Here is a 27,544-nt window from a genome sequence, read left to right as displayed (position 1 = left end):
ATTGATTGCACTGGAGAGGATGCTGGGGAGATTCACCAGGATGTGGCTTGGCTGGATTGTTTCAGCTATCAAGAGAGACTCAATAGGCACGTTATCATTATTTGTATTCCCTGGAGCAGAGAAGGCTGAGGGGGGACCTGATTGAGGTGTATAAAATTATGAGGGTCATAGATGGGGTGAACAGGAAGATACTTTTCCCCTTATTGGAAAGGTCAATAACCAGGCGGCATAGATTTAAGGTAATGGGAAGGAGGTTTAGAGGAGATGTGAGGAAAATCTTTTTCACCCAGAGGGTGGTTAGAACCTGAAACTCAGTACCTAGAGGTGGGAACTTCTCAACTTTAATAAGTATTTAGATGAGCACTTGAAATACCAGTGTCTGCAAGGCTATGGGCCAAGTGCTGGAAAATGGGAGTAGAATAGTTAGGTGCTTGATGGTTGACACAGAAGCGATGGGCCGAAGGTCCTCTCTCTGTGCTGTAAAACTCTACAGGAGCGATTCTCCCCAAGAATTTCTAAGTTAATTTGCGCTGGGTTTTTCAGAGAGTTTCCCGCCAGCTCTGCCGGCACATTCCCCACAGCTATTCAAAGTCACAGTGGGCTGGATTCCCATTTCTGAGACTAAGTGCTGATGCCGTCGTGAAAAATATGAAATTTTACAACGGCAAAAACAGCGCAAGTGTAACAATTCAGCAACTCCAAAGAAGCTAGCACGGGCATCACATGAAACGGCAGCGTCTGGAAGCGAAATGGCGCAGGATTCGCCGGTTCCCTGATTGTTGCACAGCTGCAGCTGCACTTAAGCAATTCAACCCCCCCCCCCCAAAGAGCAGCAGCTATCCTGTACCCCCCGCCGCCATTCACCGTGCCTGGGGGCAAGTGGCAGGTGCCGTCTGCGCCGTGGGCAAAGTTGTTCGGACTGCCATCCAGTGCACAAACAAACTGCACAACCTCCTCAGGGTGGCCAAGGTGAGTAGGCAGCACTGTGCCCCTGGCACCAAGCCCCCATACCCCCCCACACACATGTAACCCGAACCCCCCCGGGTGACGGTCGGACCCCCTCCCTGACCCACATGCCTGCACCCATGCCAGCCGCAATCATCTACCCAACCCCTGGGCTGCATGTGCCGGACTGTCTAACAGTTGTGTTGTTTGTGTTTGCACCCCGCCCCAGGACAAGGCCGCACACAACCGCCGGGAGCGGGAGAAGACCGGAGGGTGACCACCAGACCTGCGTCCCCTCACCGTGCCCGAGCAGAGGGCACTGGACATAGTCAGCGGCCCAGAGGAGAGGGAAAGCGTTGGAACAGCACAGAACCTCAGACTCCACACCCCACTCCTGTTCATGGTGCATCTGGTGGGCAGCGGGCAGAACAGGTCGGCACCACGCCACCCATGACGCCCGAGGAGTAGCCGGGTCTATCCAGGCCGGGCCGCCCCATGAGACGTGCGCCAACGGGTACCCTCATCGCAGGGCAGGAGTCACAGCAGTCCGCCTCCACTCCTGCTGTACCGTCTGAAGAACCACCCGGGCGCAGTGTTAGGGCCCGTAAGGCCAGAACGTTAGACACCAGTTAAGTTGGCACGGGTGCAGGGCACAGTTTAGTTATAGGAGCTCGGGCACAGACTTCACATACCTCTTCACATTAAACACGTGTTAACACTGTTGAAACCTTTCTCTGTGCTCCGTCTGATGGGTGTGGGGGTGGGGCAGTCAGTGCTGGTCAGTGGGAGTGGGGTTGGGGAATGAGTGAAGGCCCCGTGGGTGGACCGTGTTACCCTACCCTTCCCCTGCCCCGATCGTCCCCATCACCCCGTCCCCAGCGATTCAATAGGGCCATGTGACGGACTGGCCAGCTCGCATGCAGGGTTCACCCAGGTGGAAGGTGCTACAGTGGGCATGAGTCAAACATTGTCAAACGATGTGGAGCATGGAGCTCATCGCAGTGCGGGCTGTCATCATCCTCCATCCCATGGACCAGACCTGCTGCCACTGGCAACCTAGTGCCCCCAGGTCATCGGACCTCTGGATAGTCAAAGGTTTTTGCCCAGGGTCAATTACTAGGGGGCATAGGTTTAAGGTGCGAGGGGCAAGGTTTGGAGGAGATGTACGAGGCAAGTTTTTTACACAGAGGTTAGTAGGTGTCTGGAACTCGCTGCCGGAGGAGGTGGTAGAAGCAGGGACGATAGTGACATTTAAGGGGCATCTTGACAAGGGTGAACTCGTCCTCTTCTTGCGCACGGCTCAGCTTAATTCAGCTGAAGGTGCTGCATAGAGCGCACATGACAAGGGCCAGGATGAGCCGGTTCTTTGGAGGGGAAGACAGGTGCGGGAGGTGTTCGGGAGGCCCAGCGAACCACACCCATATGTTCTGGGCTTGTCCGGCCTTGGAGGGGTTTTGGGAGGGGGTGGCGGGTATTTTGTCTGAAGTGGTTGGGTCTAGGGTCAGGCCGGGCTGGGGGCTCGCGATCTTTGGGGTAGCTTCGGAGCCGGGAGTGCAGGAGGCGAGAGAGGCCGGCATTCTGGCCTTTGCGTCTCTAGTAGCCCGGCTCAGGATCCTGTTACAGTGGAAGGATACGCGGCCCCTGAGTTCAGAGGCCTGGATCAACGACATGGCTGGGTTCATCAAGTTGGAGAGGATGAAGTTTGCCCTGAGGGGCTCGGTACAGGGGTTCTTTCGGTGGTGACAGCCCTTTCTTGATTTCCTGGCAAAGGGGTCAGTCTCAGCAGCAACCTTGGGGGGGGGGGGGGGAGAGAGAGGTACGGTGGGGGGGTTCGGGGCTGGTTAAGGGGGTTTGTTTTTGCGACGGTGGGCTTGTTATTTTCTTCTTTCTTGTATTGTTGTTTGTTATTATTTATTATTCTGTTTTGGGGGGTGGGGGGAGTTATTTTCTTGTTTCGGTGTAGCACCACATCTTGTCTACTTTAACTGTGGGGAGAAAATTTGTTGTTGAAAAACTTGAATAAAAATTATTTTTTAAAAAAGGGGCATCTTGACAAATACATGAATAGGATGGGAATAGAGGGATACGGACCCCGGAAGTGTAGAAGATTTTAGTTTAGACGGTCATCATGATCGGCACAGGCCTGGAGGGCTGAAGCGCTGTTCCTGTGCTGTACTTTTCTTTGTTCTTTGTATGTATTATGGAGGGGATGTACATGCAGGTGGTTTGGTAATGTGGGAGGTGAGGGTGCTCGGTGGTGTGGGAGGTGAGGGGGTGTGGGATGGTGGTGTCCGTGTCCCTGGCCAGCGACCCTCCTCCCCCCTAGTCTGTGAAACGTGTCGCAATGAGTGCGCCTCGCGTGCGCTGGCCCTGGCGGTAGCGTTGTGCGGCCTCCCGTGCCTGACCAGGCCCCATGTCCCGCTCATTGTCCACGTCCCCCTCATCCTCCTCCAGCACATCGCCCCTCTGCTGCACTATGTTGTGGAGGACGCAGCAGGCCACCACAATGTCAGCGACCATCCTAGCCTCATACTGTAGGGCCCCGCCAGAGCTGTCCAGGCACCTGAAGCGCATCTTCAGGACACCAAAGCACCTATCGACCACACCCCTAGTTGCTGTATGGGCAACATTGTAGTGGGTCTCCGCGTCGGTCTGTGGTGTCCGTATAGCCACGACCACAACGGGTAACCCCCTGTTTCCCAGCAGCCAGCCACGCAGCTGGGGGGCAGGTCTCTCGAACATGTCTGGGATCACGGGTGGGCCAGTATGAAAAAGTCATGCACACTGCCCAGGTATCGGGCGCAGATGTGCATACTGCGCATCTGATGATTGCAGACCATCTGTATGTTCATCGAATGGTACCCATTCCGATTTGTGAACAGCGGCCTGTTATCTACCGGTGACCATAGGGCGAAATGCATCCCATCGATCACCCCCTGGACCTGGGGCATCCCAGCGATGGCAGCGAAGCCCACTGCCCGCACATCCTGGTGGGTGCAATCGACAGGATAGTTGATGTACCGCTCCGCCTGGGCGTACAGGGCGTCAGTGATGGCACAGATGCACCTGTTCGCCGATGTCTGGGAGATGCCGGACAGGTCCCCATGTGGTGGCTGGAACAACCTCGTTGCGTAACAGTTCAGCGCGACCGTCACCTTGACAGCCACCGGGAGCGGGTGTCCTCCCCCATTCCCATGCGGTGCCAGGTGTGCCATCATCTGGCAGATGTGTCTGGCTGTCTCCCTGCTCAACCGCATTCTCCTTCTGCATGCCCGGTCCGGAAGGTCCTCAAACGACATACATAGATCATAGATCATAGAATTTACAGTGCAGAAGGAGGCCATTTGGCCCATCGAGTCTGCACTGGCTCTTGGAAAGTGCACCGTACCCAAGGTCCACACCTCCACCCTATCACCATAACCCAATAACCCCACGCCACACTGAGGGCAATTTTGGACACTGACGGCAATTTAGCATGGCCAATCCACGTAACCTGCATATCTTTGGACTGTGGGAGGAAACCGGAGCACCCGGAGGAAACCCACGCACACACGGGGAGAATGTGCAGACTCCGCACAGACAGTGACCCAGCCGGGAATCGAACCTGGGACTCTGGAGCTGTGAAGCAATTGTGCTATCCACAATGCTACCGTGCTACGGTTGCAGTACACGCGGGGCCTCATCCGGCGCCTCCTTGGCACCTCCTCCTCCTCCCCCTTCCCGGCCTGTTGGGCAGCCGGCCATTCAGCCTGATCGGCTGCCACCAACCCCTCTTCTGCAGCCTCCGTCTCCTCTCTGAGCCGCCCCCGCTCACTCTGCCACAGGGCTTCATGCAGGGCATCGCCCATCGCCACGGCGGCCAACACCATAGATTGATGCCCAAAAGCCATAATTTTCTGCAGGGATGAAAGGCAAACATGTTATCATGACGCATGCACCAATGAGGTACCATGGGCTACACGGTGGCTCCGGTTGGCACCATGGGCCCTATCCAGGCATGTCCCCCCCCCCCCTCCCACCCTGGCCCTGTCAGTGCCCCAAGTTCTAGCGCCATCCCTGCTGCCAAGGGCACCCTTGGTTGGCACTGCCCTCACTGGGGGCTGCCGTCTGTGTGGCCCTCGGTGGTCCCCTGGTGGGTGGCTGCCGGTTGGGTGGGGTGGTCGGGGGGATTCCATGCGGCCGTTGTCACTGCGAGCACCCAGGGGCCGGGGTGGGTGGCCAGCAAGATCACCGTCATAATGACGGTCTGTGCCTGGGCACCGCCCCTGACCTGTTGAGGAGCTCCCCAACTGCTTGGCCTATCCCCCCCTTCCCCTACCCTCCCCCAGCCCTGGCAGGGCACCCCCCCCCCCCACGTAGCCAGCACGGCAGGTGTCCGAGTCGGCAGCCCACAGTCACCCCACACCATTTCCCACCTCCTCTCTCTGCCGCCACAACCAGGTTCACGATTTTTAGAAACACATTAGAAACACGCTGTCGGGAAATCAGCCAATCCGAGGCGTTGAATCGTTGTGGTTCCGGAGAATCAGTCGTCAGGCCAGCTAATGATATGCTTACGGTACTTTCAGGCTGTTTTTGGGGGGCCAGAGAATCCCGATTTGGCATGAAACCACCATCTGCCTCGATTTCGGCGTCGGAGGCTATACTCTGCCCGATCACATTTCGGCGTCGGCTAACGGTTACTTTTTTGGGCCCTGGGAAGTTTCTCACTGGTTAGTCCCCACTTAGGGCTGGATCCTCCCGCTGCAAAAACGCCATGGGCGAGCCGCGCGTGGAATTCTCTGGTCACCGGGCAGGCACGGCTACAGAATCTTGCCTCTAGAACTTTTTTTATCACTGGGGAGTTGAACCCAGAGATTGGGCCGCCATGTTGAGTTTGGGTTGGGGGAGGTCAGGGTTTTTTTGAGGGGCTCGGAGATCGGGGAGCCATTTAAAAATTGCATCCCAATCTCTCACTAGAACACGGAGTTCTGGCAAGCGGAGCCCTCTGTTGAATAAGGGGCCTAAACGGGGAATTTGCGGCCCCGCTGAATAGCCGTGTGTTTCTCGGCACTGCAACTAAACGCACTCGTTCGAGAACTTTATTCCCTTTTGGAAAGATCGCGCCCAAGTTTGGAAATTGCCTCCAATTGCCTATTAACCATGGTCTGATCAGCAGCCTATCGTTTCCCTCAACTGGGAGCTGCCCTGAAGGCATAACAGGTTAAATCTCTGGGATGCATAAGAAAAGTCTTTGTTTCCCCACAATCTTCTCGCTCCTGACACCAGTCACTAGATTTCCAATTGGAGAGGCAGCGATCGGGGGAGGGAGGCACAGCGCCGGCCCTAGGGTTGCTGGCGCCCCGGGCAAGCTGAATTTCGGCGCCCTTCGGGGGGCGGGGGGGGGGGGGGGGTGTATGGGGAATGGAGCCGGGGGGGGCGGTGGGGGGGCCCGAGGGGGGGGGGGGGGGGAGGAGGGGGCCAGAGGAGGGGGGGGGCGGAGGGGGCCCGAGGGGGGGCGGAGTGACCACCGTCGAGCCTGGATCCATCCGCCATGTTTGTGCAGGGCGGCCTGAGGGAGGGCGGCCACCGCGCATGCGCTGGTTGGCACCGGCCCAACTGCGCATGCGCGGGACCCGCACTCCTTGATGGCGCCCCCTAGCACATGGCGCCCCGGCGACTGCCCGAGTTGCCGGTACCTTGAGCCGGCCCTGGGGAGGCAGTAAGTTAGCTCATGAGGTATAACCAGATTGAGACCCTCGGAAGGAGACAGGCCTGATGCTTTGCCCATTTCCCACTGCTTGACAACCAGTTGCAGTTAAAACCCTCCTGGCAGCACGGTAGCATTGTGGATAGCACAACTGCTTCACAGCTCCAGGGTCCCAGGTTCGATTCCCGGCTGGGTCACTGTCTGTGTGGAGTCTGCACGTCCTCCCCGTGTGTGCGTGGGTTTCCTTCGGGTGCTCCGGTTTCCTCCCACAGTCCAAAGATGTGCAGGTTAGGTGGATTGGCCATGATAAATTGCCCTTAGTGTCCAAAATTGCCCTTAGTGTTGGGTGTGGTTACTGGGCTATAGGAATAGGGTGGAAGTGTTGACCTTGGGTAGGCTGCTCTTTCCAAGAGCCGGTGTAGACATGATGGGCTGAATGGCCTCCTTCTGCACTGTAAATTCTATGAAATTCTATGAAATTGTCTCACCTGAAGTTTAATTATCACATTTCCCAGAAAATCATCCTGTTCATTCTTTCGAGCGGCCTTCTTCACATCTTTGAAAACCCTGTAACATGAATCACAGTTGGTACCTTGCAGCAAGAACCAATTAGACACCAAACAATGTCGGATTGGAGACTGCTAAAGCAAAGGGAGTGTTGGATTTGTGCTGAGAGAATGATGGGCTAGAGATGGGTGAGTGAGGCATGTTGGACTGCAATCAAAACAGAAATCTCTGGTTAAAAACTAATCAGGTTTGGCAGCATCTTCATAGAGATAGAAAAACCGAGTTTACACATTTCAGATCTGCGATTTTTCACCAGAACTGGGAAACACTGATCTGCAATATGTTTTGAGCAACAGGTGGATTGAATAAGGACAAAAGGAACGTCTTAGATGGGGTGGAGGACAGGAGAAATTGCGTGACAGAAAGGTTTGTTCTTAGGAGCAAAGGGATGGAGGTAGGGCAAGAAAAGAAACAAAAGGTGTGCTGATGAGCTGCTGTCTAAAAGCAAACCAATGAAACAGGTAAAGAAAATGGAACAAAATGAGGGACAGAGTTTACAGTCTGAAATTATTATGCTCAATGTTTAGTTCAGAAGGCTGTAAAGTACCTCAATAAAGATAATGGGAGCGATTTAACACAAAAAAAAGTGTCCTGTTTTGGGCATATATAGCGGGGCTTTCTCGGTGCCTGCAACGCTGAGAGCAACTCCACTGTGATGTCGTGCATAAAGCAAGTCTGTACATAATGATATGCATGACCTCCAACCACTAGGTGGCAGTGTAAACCCAGCATGTGACCCTGTGGCTTGGGGAGTTGGGGATGAGTCATGTTGGAAATTTATCTTAGTTATCTTTATCACGCAGTTGTTCATAATAAATTATTTAAATTAGATGTTCTGTAGATCATCATTCACTTCAGCCAGTCTACAGAACATGACACCCTGCAATCCCCCCCCCCCCCCCCAAGTGAGAACACCCCGCTATGGAGTCCCTGAGGTCCCCCTTCTTCTGCCCCCCCCCCAAACCCCCTTACAGCATCCCCTCCCTTTCAGGATCCCCACCCATCACCCCCCACCCCCCCACCCCCCAACTTCCCGGAGCCCCTACTTACCTTCCTTGCATTCTTCCACCCTTAAAACACCCCCTCCATCATCATTTTATGGGCAAGGACACCCTTGCCCCCTGAACCATGGCCGTGCCACCCTGTTACTTGGACACCGTTGCACTGCCATCCTAGCACCCCAGGCAGTGCTCCTGTTGGCTTGGCTGTGCCATATGGGCATCTTGGCGGTGCAAGGATGGCAGTGCCAAGGTGCCAGCTGGGCAGCCATGGTGCTCAGGTTCCGGGGGTGGGCCAGGGGGGCACCCTGCACTGACCCTTACCACTCAGGAGTCTCTAACAGCCTGGGAGACACCCAGGTGCCATTCCGCCTGGTCCACGTTTGTGTAGACCAGTGCAGAACGCGCCCCGCTGAAGCCTCCCTGCGGAAGCCAGTGGATCCCACGATGCTGGTGGGTAAGTTGGTTTAAAAGAGCCCATGGTGTTAAGGGCAAGATCCTGGCATGGATAAAGGATTGGCTGACTGGCAAAAGGCAGAGAGACAGACAGTGACTAGTGGTGTGCCTCAGGGGTCGATGCTGGGACCACAACTTTTCACAATATACATTAATGACCTGGAAGAAGGAACTGAAGGCACTGTTGCTAAGTTTGTAGATGATACAAAGATCTGTAGAGGGACAGGTAGTATTGCGGAAGCAAGGGGGCTGCAGAAGGACTTAGACAGGCTAGGAGAGAGGGCAAAGAAGTGGCAGATGGAATACAATGTGGTACAGTGTGAGGTTATGCACTTTGGAAGGAGAAATGGAGACATAGACTATTTTCTAAACAGGAAGATGCTGAGGAAATCAGAAGCACAAAGGGAGTCCTTGTTCACGATTCTCTTAAGGTTAACGTGCAGGTTCAGTCGGCAGTTAGGAAGGCAAATGCAATGTTAGCATTCATGTTGAGAGGACTAGAATACAAGATCAGGGCGGTACTTCTGAGGCTGGATAAGGCTCTGGTCAGACCCCATTTAGCGTATTTTCCATTTAGGAAAGGGTCCAGAGGAGGTTCACAAGAATGAGCTCTGGGGTGAAGAGCTTCTTGTATGACGAACGGTTGAGGACTCTGGGTCAGTACTCGCTGGAGTTTAGAAGGATGAGAGGGGATCTTATTGAAACTTACAGGATACTGCGAGGCCTGGATAGAGTAGACGTGGAGAGGATATTTCCACTTGTCGGAAGAACTAGAACCAGAGGACACCATCTCAGACGAAAGGGACAATCCTTTAAAACAGAGATGAGGCCGAATTTCTACAGCCAGAGTGTGGTGTATCTGTGGAACTCTTTGCCGCAGAAGGCTGTGGAGGCCAAATCACTAAGTGTCTCTAATAGAGATAGATATGTTCTTGATTAATAAGGGGATCAGGGGTTATGAGGAGAAGGCAGGAGAATGGGGATGAGAAAAATATCAGCCATGATTGAATGGCGGAGCAGACCTGTTGGGCTGAGTGGCCTAATTCTGCTCCTGTGTCTTATGGTCTTATGGTCTTATCATCAACACCTGATGTTTAAGAAAACTGGCGTAGTTAAGGTCCAAACTTTGTTCAGTGCCGAGCCAACTCTACTCTCATGAGTTGATGATCAATGTCGTTCTCCTTGTTTTACATGCTCACTTTAACTGTAAAGCTAAAATAATACACTTTTCGGAGCTGGGTGTTCTATGCAGCATCAATTAGTAACTGTCACTATTACACAAGTTTCTCAAAACCCCACAACTCTCAAAACACCATAAAACAGTGAGTTACACACTCACCTCTTCAGCCCAACAATTCCATGGATCTCACCAAGTCGGAGTTTCACAGGATCATCAACATCCAGGTCCCTGATAACATTTAGGCAGGTAAAATAATCTTTTGGAGGCATTCAACATTGAAATTACAAAAACAACTTACATTGAAATAGCATCTTTAATGTAGGAGATTATCCAAAGGCCCCTCACAGATTCATAAATGAAGAATACGCAAAGATGAAATATTAGGAATGGTGAGCAAAAGATTTATTTGAGCATCTTAAAGGAAGAGATGAGAAGCAGATGGTTCAGGGAGAGAATTCCAGAGCTGGGAAGGCAAAGTAAATCAGCGATGTACATGAGACCAGATTTGGAGAAATGACGAGAACATAAGTGATTGAGGGATTGGAGAAAGTTAAAAAGAGAGACGAGGGTATGAAATGTTGAAACAAATGGGGCGGGATTCTCCCCTGCTGGGCCGGTTAATCGGCAAGGGAGGCGTGACTCCCGCCCCGCCGCCGGCTGCCAGTTTTTCGAAGGGGCAGGAGGCGCATCATGCCGGTCGGGTGCCGTTGGCAGCAGCCACCCCCGGCGATTCACTGCCCCGCGATGGGTCGAGCGCCCGCCCGTTTTCGGCCGGTCCTGCCGGCGTAGATTACGCCAGGTCCGTACCGGTGGGACCTAGCTCTGCGGGCGGTCTGCGGAGTCTTCAGGGAGGCGCGGGGGGGCCTGCCCGGGGGGGGCCGCCCAGAGGCCTGGCCCACGACCGTGCCCACCGATCCGCAGGCGGGCCTGTGCCATGGGGGCACTCTTTGCCTCTGCGCCGGCCGCTGTAACGGTCCGCCACAGTTGGCGCAGAGAAGAACCCCCCTGCGCTGGGATGACGCCAGTACACTCTGGTGCTCCAGCCCTTGTGGCAACTCAAGCTGGCCGGCAGAGGCCTTTCAGCGCTGGTTGGCGCGGCGCCAACCCCGCCACCGCGGGCCTAGCCCCTGAAGGTGCGTAGGATTCCACACCTTCCGGGCGGCCCGACGCCGGAGTGGTTCATGCCACTCCTCGGCGCCGGTATGTCCCGCCCCGCCAGTTAGGGGAGAATCCTGCCCGCTGATTCTCCGTCCGGGATGGGCCGAGCGGCCACACAACAATTCCAAGTCCCGCCGCCACCATCCACGTGCGGTGTGGTCTTACCCGTCAGGACCTCAGTATGCATGCATCCAGGGGCGGCCTGGTGGGGGGAGGAGCGGGGTCTGACCCCAGTGGGGGGTGGGGGGCTTCCGCTGTGGCCTGGCCCGCGATCGGAGCCTATCGATCTGCGGGCCAGCCTCTCGGGCTAGGGGCCTCTTTTGCTCCGTGCCGGCCCCTGTAGTCCGACACCATGTTGCGTTGGGGCCAGCGCGGAGAAGGGAGCCACTGCGCACGTGTACATTGGCGCTGGTCCCACTGTGCTTGCACAGACCCACGACGCCCATTTGACGCCGGCATTGGCAGTTGGAGCGGCGTGGGTCACTCCAGTGCAGTGCTGGTCCCCTGTAGGGGTCAGTATCGCTCCTCCTGAGGACATGTTGATGCCGTCGAGAAACGCGACGCGTTTACGGCGGCATCAACACTTAGCCTCAGGATCAGAGAATCCCGCCCATGGTTCATTATTGTAAAATTCAAAGGGAGCCAATAAAGGACAGTGAGTAAAGGAATAGGGGTCGGCGATAGGTAGATAGGCTTGATGGCAACATCCTGTTAGTGTTGCTACTGCACTTGTTGCTCAAATGTCTGAGACACCTTCCCCAATCCAAGATAGACTAAGCACTTTTCAGATCTGAAGGTGGAGGCCTTCGACACATTCATGAGTTTTCACAACATAAGGCAAGCGATGATCTGATCAGGGTAGCCATTATCGCACAGGAGGCTTTGATGTGTCTCATTTCTACAGGGTGAGCAAATGGCTCAAGCCCTATTTATGAGGTTGCTGATAACGGCAATCTTACACATGTGGAACTGTAGGAATCCCAATCCATATATTGATCAATAAAGGTAGGTTTACAATAGACAATAGAGAGTTCTCTTAGGTAAGATGCCTCAAATTTTTGAGCAGCACAAAGAACAAAGAACAAAGAAAATTACAGCACAGGAACAGGCCCTTCGGCCCTCCCAGCCTGCGCCGATCCAGATCCTTTATCAAAACCTGTCTCATATTTTCCAAGGTCTACTTCCCTCTGTTCCCGCCTGTTCATATACCTGTCTAGATGCCTCTTAAATGATGCTATCGTGCCCGCCTCTACCACCACCGCTGGTAAAGCGTTCCAGGCACCCAGCACCCTCTGCGTAAAAAACTTTCCACGCACATCGCCCTTAAACTTTCCCCCTCTCACCTTGAAATCGTGACCCCTTGTAACTGACATCCCCACTCTTGGGAAAAGCTTGTTGATATCCACCCTGTCCATACCTCTCATAATTTTGTAGACCTCAATCAGGTCCCCCCTCAACCTCTGTCTTTCCAACGAAAACAACCCTAATCTACTCAACCTTTCTTCATAGCTAGCACCCTCCATACCAGGCAACATCCTGGTGAACCTCCTCTGCACCCTCTCCAAAGCATCCACATTCTTCTGGTAATGTGGCGACCAGAACTGCATGCAGTATTCCAAATGTGGCCGAACCAAAATCCTATACAGCTGTAACATGACCTGCCAACTCTTGTACTCAATGCCCCGTCCGATGAAGGCAAGCATGCTGTATGCCTTCTTGACCACTCTATCAACCTGCGTTGCCACCTTCATGGTACAATGGACCTCAACTCCCAGATCTCTCTGTACATCAATTTTCCCCAAGACCCTTCCATTGACCATATAGTCCGCTCTTGAATTTGATCTTCCAAAATGCATCACCTCGCATTTGCCTGGATTGAACTCCATCTGCCATTTCTCTGCCCAACTCTCCAATCTATCAATATTTTGTTGTATTCTCTGACAGTCCTCCTCGCTATCTGCAACTCCACCAATCTTAGTATCATCTGCAAACTTGCTAATCAGACCACCTATACCTTCCTCCAGGTTATTTATGTAGATCACAAACAGCTGTGGTCTGAGCACGGATCCCTGTAGAACACCACTAGTCACCCTTCTCCATTTTGAGACACTCCCTTCCACCACTACTCTCTGTCTCCTGTTGCCCAGCCAGTTCTTTATCCATCTAGCTAGTACACCCTGAACCCCATACGACTTCACTTTTTCCATCAACCTGCCATGGGAAACCTTATCAAACGCCTTACTAAAGTCCATGTATATGACATCTACAGCCCTTCCCTCATCAATTAACTTTGTCACTTCCTCAAAGAGTTCTATTAGGTTTGTAAGACATGACCTTCCCTGCACAAAACCATGCTGCCTATCACTGATAAGTCTATTTTCTTCCAAATGTGAATAGGTCCTATCCCTCAGTATCTTCTCCAACAGTTTGCCTACCACTGACGTCAAGCTCACAGGTCTGTAATTCCTTGGATTTTCCCTGCTACCCTTCTTAAACAAAAGGACAACATTAGCAATTCTCCAGTCCTCCGGGACCTCACCCGTGCTCAAGGATGCTGTAAAGATGTCTGTTAAGGCCCCAGCTATTTCAACCCTCGCTTCCCTCAGGAACCTGGGATAGATCCCATCTGGTCCTGGGGACTTGTCCACCTTAATGTCTTTTAGAATACCCAAAACTTCCCCCTTCTGTATGACAACTTGACCTAGAGAATTTAAACATCCATCTCTAGCCTCAACATCCGTCTTGTCCCTCTCCTTTGTGAATACCGATGCAAAGTACGCATTAAGAATCTCACCCATTTCCTCTGAGTCCACGCATAAATTCCCTCTTTTATCTTTGAGTGAGCCAATCCTTTCTCTAGTTACCCTCTTGCTCCTTCCATACAAATAAAAGGCTTTGGGATTTTCCTTAACCCTGTTAGCCAAAGATATTTCATGCCCCCTTTTAACCCTCTTTATTGCGCGTTTGAGATTCGTCCTACTTTCCCGATATTCCTCCAAAGCTTCATCAGTTTTGAGTTACCTCGATCCTATGTATGCTTCCTTTTTCATCTTAGCTAGTCTCACAATTTCACCCGTCATCCATGGTTCCCTAATCTTGCCATTTCTATCTTTCATTTTCACAGGAACATGTCTGTCCTGCACTCTAATCAACCTTTCCTTAAAAGACTCCCACATTTAAAATGTGGATTTATCCTTAAACAGCTGCTCCTAATCCACATTTCCTAGCTCCTGCCGAATTTTGTTATACTCTGCCTTTCCCCAATTTAGTACTCTTCCTTTCGGACCACTCTTGTCCTTGTCCCTGAGTATTCTAAAACTTACGGAATTGTGATCGCTATTCCCAAAGTAGTTACCGACTGAAACATCAACCACCTGGCCGGGATCATTCCCCAATACCAGGTCCAGTATGGCCCCTTCCCGAGTTGGACTATTTACATACTGCTCTAAAAAACTCTCCTGGATGCTCCTTACAAACTCTGCTCCATTTACGCCTCCAACACTACACGAGTCCCATTCAATGTTGGGGAAGTGAAAATCTCCCATCACAACTACCCTATTGCTCCTACATTTTTCTATAATCTGTCGGCATATTTGTACCTCTCCTTCATGCTCGCTTTTGGGAGGTCCGTAGTAAAGTCCCAACAACGTTACTGTACCCTTCCTATTTCTCAGCTCCACCCATATTGCCTCAGTGCTCGAATCCTCCATCGTGCCCTCCTTAATCACAGCTGTGATATCATCTCTGACGAGTAATGCAACTCCTCCACCCCTTCTACCTCCCTCTCTATCCCTCCTGAAGCATCTATACCCTGGGATATTCAGTTGCCAGTCCTGCCCTTCCCTCAACCAAGTCTCAGTAATACCAATAACATCATATTCCCAGGTACTGATCCAAGCCCTAAGTTCATCTGCCTTACCTGCTACACTTCTCGCATTAAAACAAATGCACCTCAGACCACCTGTCCCTTTGCGTTCATCATCTCTTCCCTGTCTACTCTTCCCCTTAGTCACATTGAGTTTATTGTCTTGTACCTTACTGGCTTTAGTTGCTGCTTCTTTACTGACCTCTAACTTCCTAATCTGGTTCCCATCCCCCTGCCACATTAGTTTAAAACCTGCCCAACAGTGTTAGTAAAAGCACCTCCTAGGACATTGGTTCCAGTCCTGCCCAGGTGTAGACCATCTGGTTTGATTTTAACGTCTTGATTTTAACATTTTTATCTTAGATTGCACCCCTCTTGTTCTCTAGTGTCTTCTCGACACATCTAACTTTCCCTAACTGTTCTCTTTCGACATCCATTCCAAGGTGCCATGTAATGTTCTTTGATTGGGCTGATGTGGAATCTCGATATTGCCGTGTGAACAAAGAACATTAGACTTTGTTTTCTAAACAAAGTTATTTATTACTAACACTACACTAACAAGCAACTAAAATGTCTAAGATGAATACACTGCAATGAAGTTATTGTGAAAAACCCCTAGTCGCCACACTGCGGTGCCTGTTCGGGTACACTGAGGTAGAATTCAGAATATCCTCTTCACCTAACAAGCATGTCTTCTGGGACTTGTGGGAGGAAACCGGAGCACTCGGACGAAACCCCCACAGGCACGGGAAGAACGTGCAGACTCTGCGTAGACAGTGACCCAAGCCATTAATCAAACCTGGGTCCGTGGCAGTGAAGCAACAGTGCTAACCACTGTGTTGCCGTGCCACAAATCTGTGCCGGATTAGCAAAATTAGCAAAAATCAGGATAACGTACAATGGGTCAAACGGCCTTTCCTCTGTTGCATCATGATTTTTCAACCATGTTCACCCTAAGGACCTTCTTCTGCGAAGGTACCTTCAATACATTCTTTGCACAGTAGCCAAGGATTGAAATACTCACCACATGTCCATGTGCAGTTCAGTGTGACGGTAATCCTCGACTTTCCTGCAACAAGAGAGTAATTATCAATGACCTATCTTGGAATTGAGGCCAATGAAGGTACATTCTCCTCAATCCCTGGGGAGTAATATAGCCAACATGGTCAGTATGATGGTTCACCCTGCTGGTTTACAGCAAATAATGTACTGTCATTGTCATATATAGTTTGTCTTTTTGTAATAAAGTTAACTCATCCCCTGTGTAGTCTCAGTTAACCAGAGCCTGGAGTTATTTTCTTGTCATACTCTGAATCCTTCGCACAGCCTCTCAAACTGATCAATTCCATTAATTGTGTCTGTCTCATGGTGAAGCAATGATTAGGAGCACCTTCTGACTGACTTTGCCAAACTCCCTCGGGTCCATCCAGGTCGGACACTATCTCAGCTTGTGCTAGGCTAGCTGATGTTAGGGAGGGGTGGTTTAGACAAGGTGGACAGGGTCGAAGGGGAAACTGCCTTAAAGTCAGAGAGGGCGGAATCAGCTAGTGTTCCAGCTTTCCATTGCAGTGCGATGACACAGTCAGAAAGTCGGAGTTTGTGAGGGACAGGGTCAAGTGCAGCTACAATTCTTTACATAGTCAAAAAGCCTGCAGACACAAGAACGGACTGGCATTAGGAATACTGAACAAAGATACCACACCATCCACCAACTCCTACCTGAAAGAAATGAAAAAAAGACAGAAAAGCAGCAAAGACAGAAGAGAAATAAAACGCAATACGGATAGAAGTCGAAAAAATTAGGAACCAGCATTAGAGGTGAGAGAAAACCAACCACATGAGAGAGTGAACATCATCTCCAACCTCCCATGTACAACGCCATAGGAGATAGACTGGGTCAGCCTGCAGTGACTTAATGTGGCAATATTGATACTCACAAGAGAAACGTTTCATTCCAAACGGGGTTCAGGGTCTGCTTCTTGACTTCAGTTCTTTGAATTTGATCCTGAGGGATTGAATCTTTCACTACAGCTTTCTGTCGCCTCCTGGGCAGGGGACTGTCTGCTCTGTTGGCCTCTTCATCTTGCTGTCCTTCAGTAATCACCACGCCCAGCAAACAATAAGGGTCACTGAAACCTAGAGAAGAGATTCATTGCAAACATTCAGATTAGATGAGTTTGAGTATAACTTGATTCATGATACGTTTACCACAGCAAGCCCGGTGGAAAAACTCTGATTGCACACCAGAATCTCCGACAATCTCATATACCCACTTCTCACGTACCTGGGCAGCATACCTGAAAAAGCTTGGCATTTGACAAGTGGGATCAATGTTTACCATGATCAAGTGGATTGCCTGCTCATTGTCAAATCCACCCAATTTTAACCCCATTGAAAGCCACTCCATTCTGTCAGGGTATCGTCCCAATTAGTGAAAGTGAGAATTCTCTTCCTTCACTGTAGCCATCAACAGCTTTCTCTCTCTCTGTTTTATCAATGATCCTCCAAAAATGTTCTCTTGTTTGTCCAAATACAACATTTCCAATGTTGATCCACGGACTCATATCCCCTGGACTTGAAATCAATGGGATATTTTGGTTCTTTGGGGCACTGTGTCAAATTAACAATATCAGTTACACCCCTCCAATTCTCCCTTCCATTTGGAGACCTGACAGGTGGTTCGAAGTTTGAGATAGGGTTCGAAGTTCCAGGACGTACCTTCGAGGCTGTCAAGGGAACAGGTCAAATGATTCCCCTGCTTTACAGTGGAAGCTGTTAGAACCAGAGACTCCTACCAAACAGATACCTACACATATATCCATAGATAACATGGAAGAAGGTACAGTGAGGTTGTAATGAACTCCAATTGGCTTTATTGGTTGGCCAATTGGAGTATGAGCTCCCTCAATGATAGCTCATTGAGGGGGCCCATATAATCACCTGTGTAGGCTTTGTGAGCCAGTCTTAAGTTGACTGGACTGCTAGCAGCACTGTTTGTAGCTGCTCCAGTAATACCGTTATTGTAAATAAATATTGGTGTGGTGACGGAACTCATGCCTCCCGTGGATTACTACAGTGGCGACGAGGATGGGATATAAAGTAGACGAGTCAGGCTTACACCCATGAGAAGACAGAGTAAGGGCAATAAAAGAAGCCCCAGCTCCCACCACGGTCCAGGAGTTACGATCATTTCTAGGGTTGGTAACCTATTATGGAAAATTTATTGAAAATAGGGCGTCCATCCTAGAACCCCTCCACCAGCTACTAAAAAAGGGGCAAGAATGGAAATGATCCCCCCGCCAAAACCGAGCATTTAGGGACATTAAGGAACAGCTGTCATCCGAAAATGTCCTAGAGCATTATGACCCAAGGAAGGAGTTGGTGGTCACTTGTGATGCATCCCCCTACGGGGTAGGAGCCATCTTAGCCCATAGAGGAAGGAATGGGGAAGAACGGCCAATAGCCTATGCTTCGAGGACCTTGGCGATGGCTGAGAGGAAGTATGCCCAAATCGAGAAGGAAGGACTGGCGGTGATATTCGCAGTAAAAAAAATTTCACCAGTATCTGTACGGGCGAACATTCACCATAGTGACGGACCATAAGCCGTTATTAGGGTTATTAAAGAAGACAAGTCAATACCCCCGATTGCATCAGCTAGAATCCAACGCTGGGCGTTGCTACTGGCGGCGTATAGATACGTTCTGGAGCACAGACCGGGAACGCGAGTAGCACATGCAGATGCTTTGAGCAGACTTTCCCTCCCGGACACTCGGCCGCAAATACCAAAAGTAGAGGAGACAGTAATGACTCTAAATTTTTTGGACACCCTACCAGTAGACGCACAACATATTCGGTTGTGGACGCAAAAAGACCCAGTTTTAGCCAAGATGAAGCATTTACTGCTAACAGGGGAACTGGAAAGACCAGTGGAGCCCCAGATGCACCCATACTGGAGCAGAAGGGACCAAATAACCGTAGAAGACGGTATCCTATTATGGGGAGCCCGGGTAATCATCCCAGCTCAGGGCCGTCAGGCAATCATAACGGACACCCAGGGGTGTCTAAAATGAAGATGCTAGCTCAAAGCTACGTTTGGTGGCCAGGTTTGGACACAGACATAGCAGCCTTGGTACGTCGGTGCCAGGAGTGCCAGGAGTGCCAACAGGGGCAAAGAGTGCCACCAGCGGCGCCATTGCACCCGTGGGAATGGCCAGGCAGACCGTGGACCCGCCTGCATATTGACCACGCCGGCCCTTTCATGGGCTCAATGTTTTTGGTGATAGTGGACGCCCACTCCAAATGGTTGGATGTCCACCGGGTAAGCATGGCAAGCACAGCATCGACAATTGAAAAGCTCAGGGCCTCGTTTGCAACACATGGACTTCCAGAGGTATTGATGTTGGACAACGGAACGGCATTCACAAGTGGGGAATTTGGAAAATTCCTGAAGGAAAACGGAGTCCGTCACATCAAAACGGCCCCTTACCATCCAGCGACCAACGGCCTGGCAGAGAGAGTGGTCCAGACACTTAAAGCGGGACTCAAGAAGCAGCCGGCAGCATCAATGGACACAAAGCTCTCCCACTGGCTGTTTGATTACAGGACCACACCACATTCCACAACGGGCATACCGCCAACTGAACTCTTAATGGGAAGGCGGCTGCGAAGGAGGCTGAGTCTCCTTTTCCCAAATTTAACGGGGAAAGTGGAGAAACAACAGGAGGCCCAACGCAGGGGGCATGATAATAGTCGGCAGCAGAGACATTTCCAGGTGGGGGCACCGGTTTGGGTCAAGAATTATGGGAAAGGACCAACGTGGGTCAAAGGCACGGTAGAGTCCCAAACAGGGCCCATATCCTATGAGGTTTCGATAGGAGGTAAGGTGCTGAAGAAACACCTAGACCAAATAAGGGCAGCGGAACCACACCTGGAGGCAGGCGAAGCAGGACTGCCTCAAGCTGGGATAGCCCAGATGGAAAGGATACCCACACCCCAGCCCCGAGCAATTTCTCCAGACCCCGTCATCCAGTCGTCAGAGTCGGAAATGGACACACTTGACGAGGCCGCCGCGACACCTCTCCCCAAGGAGGAGGAAGAACAACTTCCAAGGAGGTCGTCAAGGAAAAGATGGGCACCTATAAGGTACACCCCGCCCACTTCAGAGAACGACCCGGCGGACGACACAGAGGTGACAGACCCAGACATGAGGAGCAGGAAGAAGCTCAGAGGAATGCCAGCTGGCAGGAATTCCTCGGACCTTGGGGGGGGAGGGGGGGGGGGGTGTAATGAACTCCAATTGGCTTTATTGGTTAGCCAATTGGAGTATGAGCTCCCTCAATGATAGCTCATTGAGGGGCCCATATAATCACCTGTGTAGGCTTTGTGAGCCAGTCTTAATTTGACTGGACTGCTAGCAGCACTGTTTGTAGCTGCTCCTGTAATATCGTTATTGTAAATAAATATTGGTGTGGTGACGGAACTCCTGCCTCCCGTGGATTACTACAGAGGTTGACCTGTTCTTGGTCTTGTGGGAATATGGTAACATTGATGTTATCTGTGGCAGCAGTGGGGCAACGTGCTGCAGATGGAGGAGGGGAAACATGTGGCCACCTCTGAGGAGGAGGAGGTGCCAGACCAGCATGGTAGCATAGAGGTTAGCGCAATTGCTTCACAGCTCCAAGTTTCCTCCCAGTTGGACCCAACATGGTAAATTTATTTGAGTTTTTGGCCCAAAAAGCCACTTTAAACTCCCCCAAATACAAAAGGCATCAACAGCGCAAGAAGGAAAGAAGGTGCCGGCGAACAGCAGCTCGAGGGGACGGCGAGACGGCAGAGGCAGGAGCGGAGGAAAGGGGCAGGAACAATGGGCGGATGGACCAGTGGCCCCAGGAGGCGAGGCAGAGGCCCAGGAGAACCTGGAGGGGTGGAAGATCGGCGACCCGAACGGCGGAGCAGGAGACAAAGGGGGACGGATGGAGGAACAAAGAAACTGACCGCTGATGAAGGACGCGATCAAGATGGAGCTCCAGCTGGTGATGAAGGAGGTGGTGACAGAAGCGATAGCCACCCTGCAGCGCACAATAGAAGGCCTGGGACGGAAAGTGGAGACCTGGAGAAGACGTCAATGGACCAGAGCAACAGGATCGTAGCTCTGGAGGCTGAGGTAAAGAGGTTGGTGGCGGCTCAGGGGAACATAAAAGGGGAGGTCGAAGATAAGGAGAACAGGTTCAGGTGGCAAAACCTGTGCATCGTGGGTCTGCCCGAGGGGATTGAGGGAAGGGACCAACAGGCTACATCATCCAAATGCTGGGCAAAATCGGCGCTTTTCAACAAAGGGGTGCGGTTTGGCATGCTATTCATGTCAGACTCTGGGTAACATACCAGGGAAGAAATATTACTTCGGCACCCCGGTGGAGGCCGACAAGTTCATAAAAATTAACAACCAGGAGGGAGAACAGATGCGGCAGCGGTGAAGGCAGCAGGGACAGAGAAAGAAAGGGAATGAGAGTGGAGGATGGACCGAAAACCAGGATTGTTATGTGGACTATGTTTTTGCATGGGACTATGATGCCTCGTTTTTGTTTTTGTCTCCTTTTTCAATTTAAAGATGGGAAACAGGGAGAAGAGAGCGAGAATAGAAGAAGCAGGCAAAGGGGGTGAGATAGGGGATGGAGATAGGTAGGCAAAACGGGGCCAGGGCTAGACCCCTGGGAGGGAAGCCACCGTACTAGGGAGAGGGCTAACATGGAAAGGCAGGCGGTAAGGGAGGCTGCGGTGCACCTCTCAGGGAAGAGGGAGCGTCTGGCCAAAGTGAGGGGGAACAGGACAGATGTGGGGGGAAGAACACAAGGGGGGGACAGAGAGAAGGGGGACAGGGAGGGGGGAATAGGGAAGTGGGGGACGGAGGTGGGGCAGACATGCAGAACAGAAAGGGAGCAAAAAGACAGGAAAGGCTAGGCAGAGAGACAGACATAGACCTCGGCAAGCATGAAGCAGGACGAGGAACCAGGATGGTGCTGCAATCAGCCACTCAGGAGGGCAAAGGCAGACCCCGGAGTGCAGGGGCGCACTCATGTAGTGTACACATAGTTGGTGCCCCCTAGGCGAAGGGAAATCCCGGAGCCCAGGGACCCAATTTCATGGTGAGAGCGGCAGACCCCAGAGTGCAGGGGCGCGTCCACCAGGTAAGTATGGTTGATCCCGCAAGACCAGGGGGGTCAGAAACCCACCACCAGGATTGTTACCTGGAACGTATGGGGACTTAACAGCTCGGTGAAACAATCCAGAGTCTTCTCCCACCTGAGAAACCTGAAGGCAAAAATGGAATGTGGATCATATAGTGTCATGTGAGAGTGCCTTTAAGAATTGGATGTTTAAGCAATGTACCTTTAAGAAATGCAGTGATGTCAGAGTGTTGGTGGAGCTGGGCTTCAGCTCGGCCATTTTGAAGTTTTTAGTTTCAGTTTTGAGAGAGAGCAGCTGAAAAGTGCCTGGCTGGTTTGCTGTGAGCTGCTTGAAAGGAGAAAGCCAGTTTGAGGAGAAAGCTGGGAATGTCTGTGTGTTTTGCAAAGAGCTGCAGGAAGAAAACACAGAGCTGGTCTGTAGATGTCTGCAAATCCAAACACTATAAATATATTGAATGTAACCTCATGTCTGTTTTTGAAGGTGAAGTCTTTGGATTTTAAAAGAACAGTGTGAAGGATTATTTTGTGATGTAGTCTTTTGGGGTTATCTTTGAAGTAAGGGGTGTTAAGAGATCCAATGTTTATTTAAAAGGTTAATTTGCGTTCATGGAATAAACATTGTTTTGTCTTAAAAACCACGTGTCCATAATTGTAATACCACACCTGGGGAACAAGCCGTGTGCTTCAAAAGCAAAAATCCATTAAAGGTGGAGGTTGGTTGAACTCCATGCTACATTTTGGGGTTCTGAAAACACCTCTCCCATAACAATAGGCCCATTTCGCTGCTAAATGTAGACGCGGAAATACCCTCAAACTCTTGGACAAAAGGCTGGAAAGCTGTGTACCAGAAGTGGTCGTGGAGGACAAAACGGGCTTTGTCAAGGGTAGGCAGCTTACAACGAACATCAGGCAGCTGCTGAATGTAATAGTGACTCCCTCCCGGGGAGAGAACTCCAGAGGTGATCGTCTCCCTGCATGCAGAAAAGGCCTTCGGCAGAGTTGAGTGGAACTACCTCCTCGAGGTACTGGAACGGTTTGGGCTAGGAGTGAGGTTCAGGGCCTGGGTAAGACTCCTGTACAATGCTCCCGAAACGAGCGCTCAAACAAACACCACCAGTTCTGAATATTTCCAGCTACAAAGAGGCACAAGGCAGGGATGTCTGTTGTCCCTGTTCTTGTTCGCGCTAGCAATTGAACTGGCGATAGCCCTGTGGGACACAAAAAGCTGGAAGGGCATCCAGAGAGGTGACATTGAGCACAGAGTCTATCTCTATGTGGATGACCTGCCCCTGTATGTTTCGAAGGAAGGATTGAAGGCTATCATGCAAATCCTGAAAGAGTTCGGATTCTTCTCGGGTTACAAACTCAACGTGAGCATTCCCAGTGAAACGGGGAGGAACAGAACTGGAGGGACTCCCGTTCAAAACAGTCCAAAATAGATTCCGATACCTGGGGATCCAAATAGCCAGAGACTGGACAAAGTTCCACAAGTGGAACCTGACCAGCCTGGTGGAGGAAGCTAAAGGGGACCTACAGAGGTGGGGCGCACTCCCACTCTCTCTGGCAGGGAGAGTGCAGACGATAAAATGAACGTGCTGCCGAGGTTCCTCTTCCTGTTTAGATCCATACCCATCTTCATCCCAAGACCTTCTTCCAAAGCGTAGACAGGTTAATCATGGTATTTGTGTGGGGAGGTAAGAATGCAAGAGTTCCCAAACCAACACTGCAAAGGAGGAAAAGGTGGCCTGGCTTTACCAAACCTTCAGCACTACCACTGGGCAGCAACAGCGGAAAGAGTGAGGGGATGGGTAAACAAACACAACTCAGAGTGGGTGCAGATGGAGGAAGTCTCCTGCAAGGGAATGGCCCTCTGGGCCTTGGCTACAGTAGCACTCCCATCCTCTTTGGCAAAATACACATCAAACCCAGTGGTAGCGGCTACACTGAAAACGTGGGCCCAATTGCGACAGCACTTCAGACTGACTAGGATGCCTCCCATGGCCCCCACGTGGGGCAACCACAAATTCCCCCTAGCCAGGTTAGACACTACCTTTAGGAAATGGAGATGGGACGTGGGCACACTGACAGTTAGGGACTTTACGTAGGGTACAGACTCGCGACACTGGACGGACTGACGGAGGAGTGGGAACTGCTGACAGGACAGGAAATGAGACACCTGTAAATAAAGCACTTCCTCCGCAAAGAGACAGTAGAATATCCCGGGCTCTAAAGACTACACTACTAGAGGACCTGGTAAATACAGACAGTTAAAACGGAGGACTCTGTGGGAAAATCTATGGAAAGCTACTGGACAGAGCTCGAACGCCACTGGACGAGCGAAGCATTGAGCAGGGCCAATTCCATCTCCTCCTGCGCATGGCTCAGTCTCATGTAGTTCAAAGTGGTGCACAAGAGCGCACCTGACCAGAACCAAAATGAGCAGGTTCTTCCAGGAGGTGGAGGATAAATGTGAACGGTGCCAGAGGGGCCCGGCCCACCACACCCACATGTTCTGGGCTTGTCCCAAATTTGCTGGGTTCTGGACAGCCTTCTCCGAGGCAATACCCAAGGATGTGGGGGTGAGGGTGAAGCCATGCCTAAATGTGGCAATCTTTGGGGTATCAGAGCAGCCAGAGCTACACACGGGGAAGAGGGTCGATGCCCTCGCTTTCGCTTCCTGAGTTGCACGCCGAAGAATCCTGCTCAGCTGGTGATCAGGAGCACCACCCACAGCTGCAGACTGGCTCGCTGACCTCTCGGAATTCCTCCACCTGGAGAAGATTAAATATTCCATCCGAGGGTCGGAGGAAGGCTCCCTAAATGCATGGAGGCAGTTCGTCGGCCTGTTCCAGAACCTGTTTGAGGCCAGCAACAGTGAATAGATAGGAAACAGGAAAGTTAGAAAGAAAAGAGAGGAAAAATAAAAGAAAGACAAGGGCCGGGATTCTTTGATATTGAGGCAGAGTGTCCGCGCCTTTGTGAACGCCGTCGTGAATTGGCCACGGGCACGATCAATTCAGGCCCGAAAAGGGGCCAGCAGTGAGGCCGTGAGGAACGCGGTGGGCGTGGCACCAGAGCAGCGGCATCATCACGCGATTCGAAGTGCGCGTTCCGCGCACAGGACCCAAAGGATAGAGATGGCTGAGCCCCGCCGTGCCGCTCCCAGGTTGCGGGACAGTGATATTGAGGCGCTGCTGGACGCTGTAGAAGAGCGCAGGGCCATCCTGTGGCCAAGACGTGGGCACCGGCACCCGTCCAGCACTGTGAAGTGCGGCTGGCATCTGGTGGGCATCATGGTTAGCGCTGTGGGGCACATGCCCGCTCTGAAGACCAGTGCCGAAAGAAGCTCCATGACCCACGAGGGCTGCCAGGGTAAGTACCCCAAGAGTTCCCTGGGCCACACCCCACCCCTCCCTCCCCCACCCCCCACCACATCTCGCAGGAACACCCCCCCTGCCCACATAGGAGTGGGGGGAACCACATTGCACCCGACCCACATGGGCAACACACCCCCTTTGAGAGCTGCCATGGCACGGTGCCCAGTGGCCCCCACCCAGTCATAATGTTGCCAACATCTGCGTGTCTTGATGCTGACTGTGATGCTCCCCCCCACCTCCCCCCACCCCGCAGGACAAGACTGCTCACAACCAGAGAACAAGAACCAGAGGGGGATCACCTGAGCTGCACCCCGTCACCGTCCATGAGCAGAGGGCTCTGGACCTCGCTGGGGGAGCTGCCACCCGGGAGGTAGCGCCATGCCAGATCGGAGGCGCAGGACCAAGTGAGACTTTCCTGCCTCGCTACACGCCCGCAGCCCGTCACTTCCCCCAGCCCCCTGACACATACCCCTCCACCCCCTCACACCCGACTTCACGTGTCTGATGATATGTCCCTTCTTATGTTCTCCAGGGCCAGGAGCCGATAGTCCAAGGACGTCTCGGACAAGCCACCGCCGTCCAGCTCCAAGCTCCGCTGCCCACATCCGCATGGCAGAGAGGGGAAGGAAGACAGACAGGAGGGCCCTCTTCTGAGGCCGCGGTACTGGAGGGGGACGCACAGAGGACGTACAGAGACGACACTGATGAACACAGGACGGGCAGTCAGGACACTAATGGCCGTGAGACGGATGAGGAGAGAGCTGCGAGCCAGGACAGTGACGGAGAGAGGACGGGGACTCTGGACAGTGATGCACAAAGGGCGGCCAGACAGACGATGGACAGACTGGACAGGGCACCTAACATGAGCCGCGGACTACGTGCATCAGTCCAAGGGTCGACCCAGGAGACCCCAGACCTGGGGACAGATAAGGACCTCGAATTTGCGTCACTGCTGTCACCCATAACATCCACCATCGCAGATACCCTCACCTCGGTTGGGCACATTAGTGAAATGAAAAAATGAAAATCGTTTATTGTCACAAGTAGGCTTCAATGAAGTTACTGTGAAAAGCCCCTAGTCGCCACATTCCGGCGCCTGTCCGGGGAGGCTGATACGGGAATCGAACTGTGCTGCTGGCCTGCTTCGTCAGCTTTAAAAGCCAACGATTTAGCCGAGTGTGCTAAACCAGCCCCTGATGAGGCTTCTGGGACACTGACTGGTGTGCACCACACAGCCGAACCGGTACAGCAGGTGGAGGTAGGAGCAGCCGAGGAGCTGGACGGTCGGACAGCAGGCCAGGCCCAGCACCGAGCTGCCGCCCAGACAGTTCCCGGGTTCCTGGACTTACCAGACCCACCCGCAGACCCAATGCCTTTGGATACCCAGGGAGCGGACAACAGGATTACTGCCGTCTTCCAGCAGCTGCAGACGCAGTTGGAGGAGTCCATCCGCGTCCAGGAGCAGGGAGCGGTGCCGGTCATGGCTGCCACCCAGGCCGACACCGCACGGGTGGCGTCCGTGGTGAGACAATGGGGGCAATGGTTTTGGCCATGGGTCAGGTTCTGCAAGGCGTGGGGCTTCATGTGCGCGCGTCATCCGTGGCCCAGGACAGTGCTGCCCTCTCACAGGCAGCCATGTGTCAGAGCCAGCTGGACATAGCCACCGCGCTCCGGGGTCTGGTCCAGTCTCAGCAGGCCATGGCCCTGTCCCAGCAGGCCATCGCTGAGAGCATCGGCTGCCCTGCACACGTACTGGATGACGTCGTACAATCACAACAGGCGGTTGCACAGTGCTTGACAGGGATGTCGCACTCCCTGAGCTCCATTGCTGCGAACGTTCAGACCGTGCGCGATGTCGAAGCCGACCTCCAGGACTGGCAGCGCCAGGTGTCGGTGGTGCAACGGTGCTTGTCTCCACGGGCACCACTGTCCCATAGTGAGGACCAGGGGCCACCGGGCTCCCCGAGGGAGGAAGTGGTTCTGGAGCCCGTCCCGGTAACTCCAGCAAGGGAGATCCCGGAACACTCGGACTCCCCCCATACCATCCCTGGTGTATCTGGTGGGCAGCGGGCAGAGCAGGGTGGGAGCATGCCACCCAGCATTGCCACCGAGCTGCCTGGCCCA

At 52.4% G+C, this 27,544-nt stretch overlaps 1 protein-coding gene across 4 annotated transcripts in view; it reads right to left on the bottom strand.

Moving 5' to 3' along the window:
• Nucleotides 1–27,544, bottom strand: part of unc13d (unc-13 homolog D (C. elegans)) — a 495,771-nt gene that overhangs the window by 383,807 nt on the left and 84,420 nt on the right. For all 4 annotated transcript variants that reach the window (XM_038777597.1, XM_038777599.1, XM_038777598.1 and 1 more), the window contains 4 exons: nt 16,796–16,994; nt 15,883–15,927; nt 9,995–10,063; nt 7,123–7,201 (listed from right to left, as the gene is read on the bottom strand). In XM_038777597.1, coding sequence (XP_038633525.1) covers nt 7,123–7,201; nt 9,995–10,063; nt 15,883–15,927; nt 16,796–16,994 — 392 coding nt within the window. The remainder of the gene's footprint in view (nt 1–7,122; nt 7,202–9,994; nt 10,064–15,882; nt 15,928–16,795; nt 16,995–27,544) is intronic.

Source organism: Scyliorhinus canicula, chromosome 18, assembly GCF_902713615.1.
Source record: "Scyliorhinus canicula chromosome 18, sScyCan1.1, whole genome shotgun sequence".
NCBI lineage: Eukaryota > Metazoa > Chordata > Chondrichthyes > Carcharhiniformes > Scyliorhinidae > Scyliorhinus > Scyliorhinus canicula.
The sequence above is the reverse complement of the archived record's forward strand: the minus strand, read 5'-3'. Positions and strand labels throughout refer to the sequence as shown.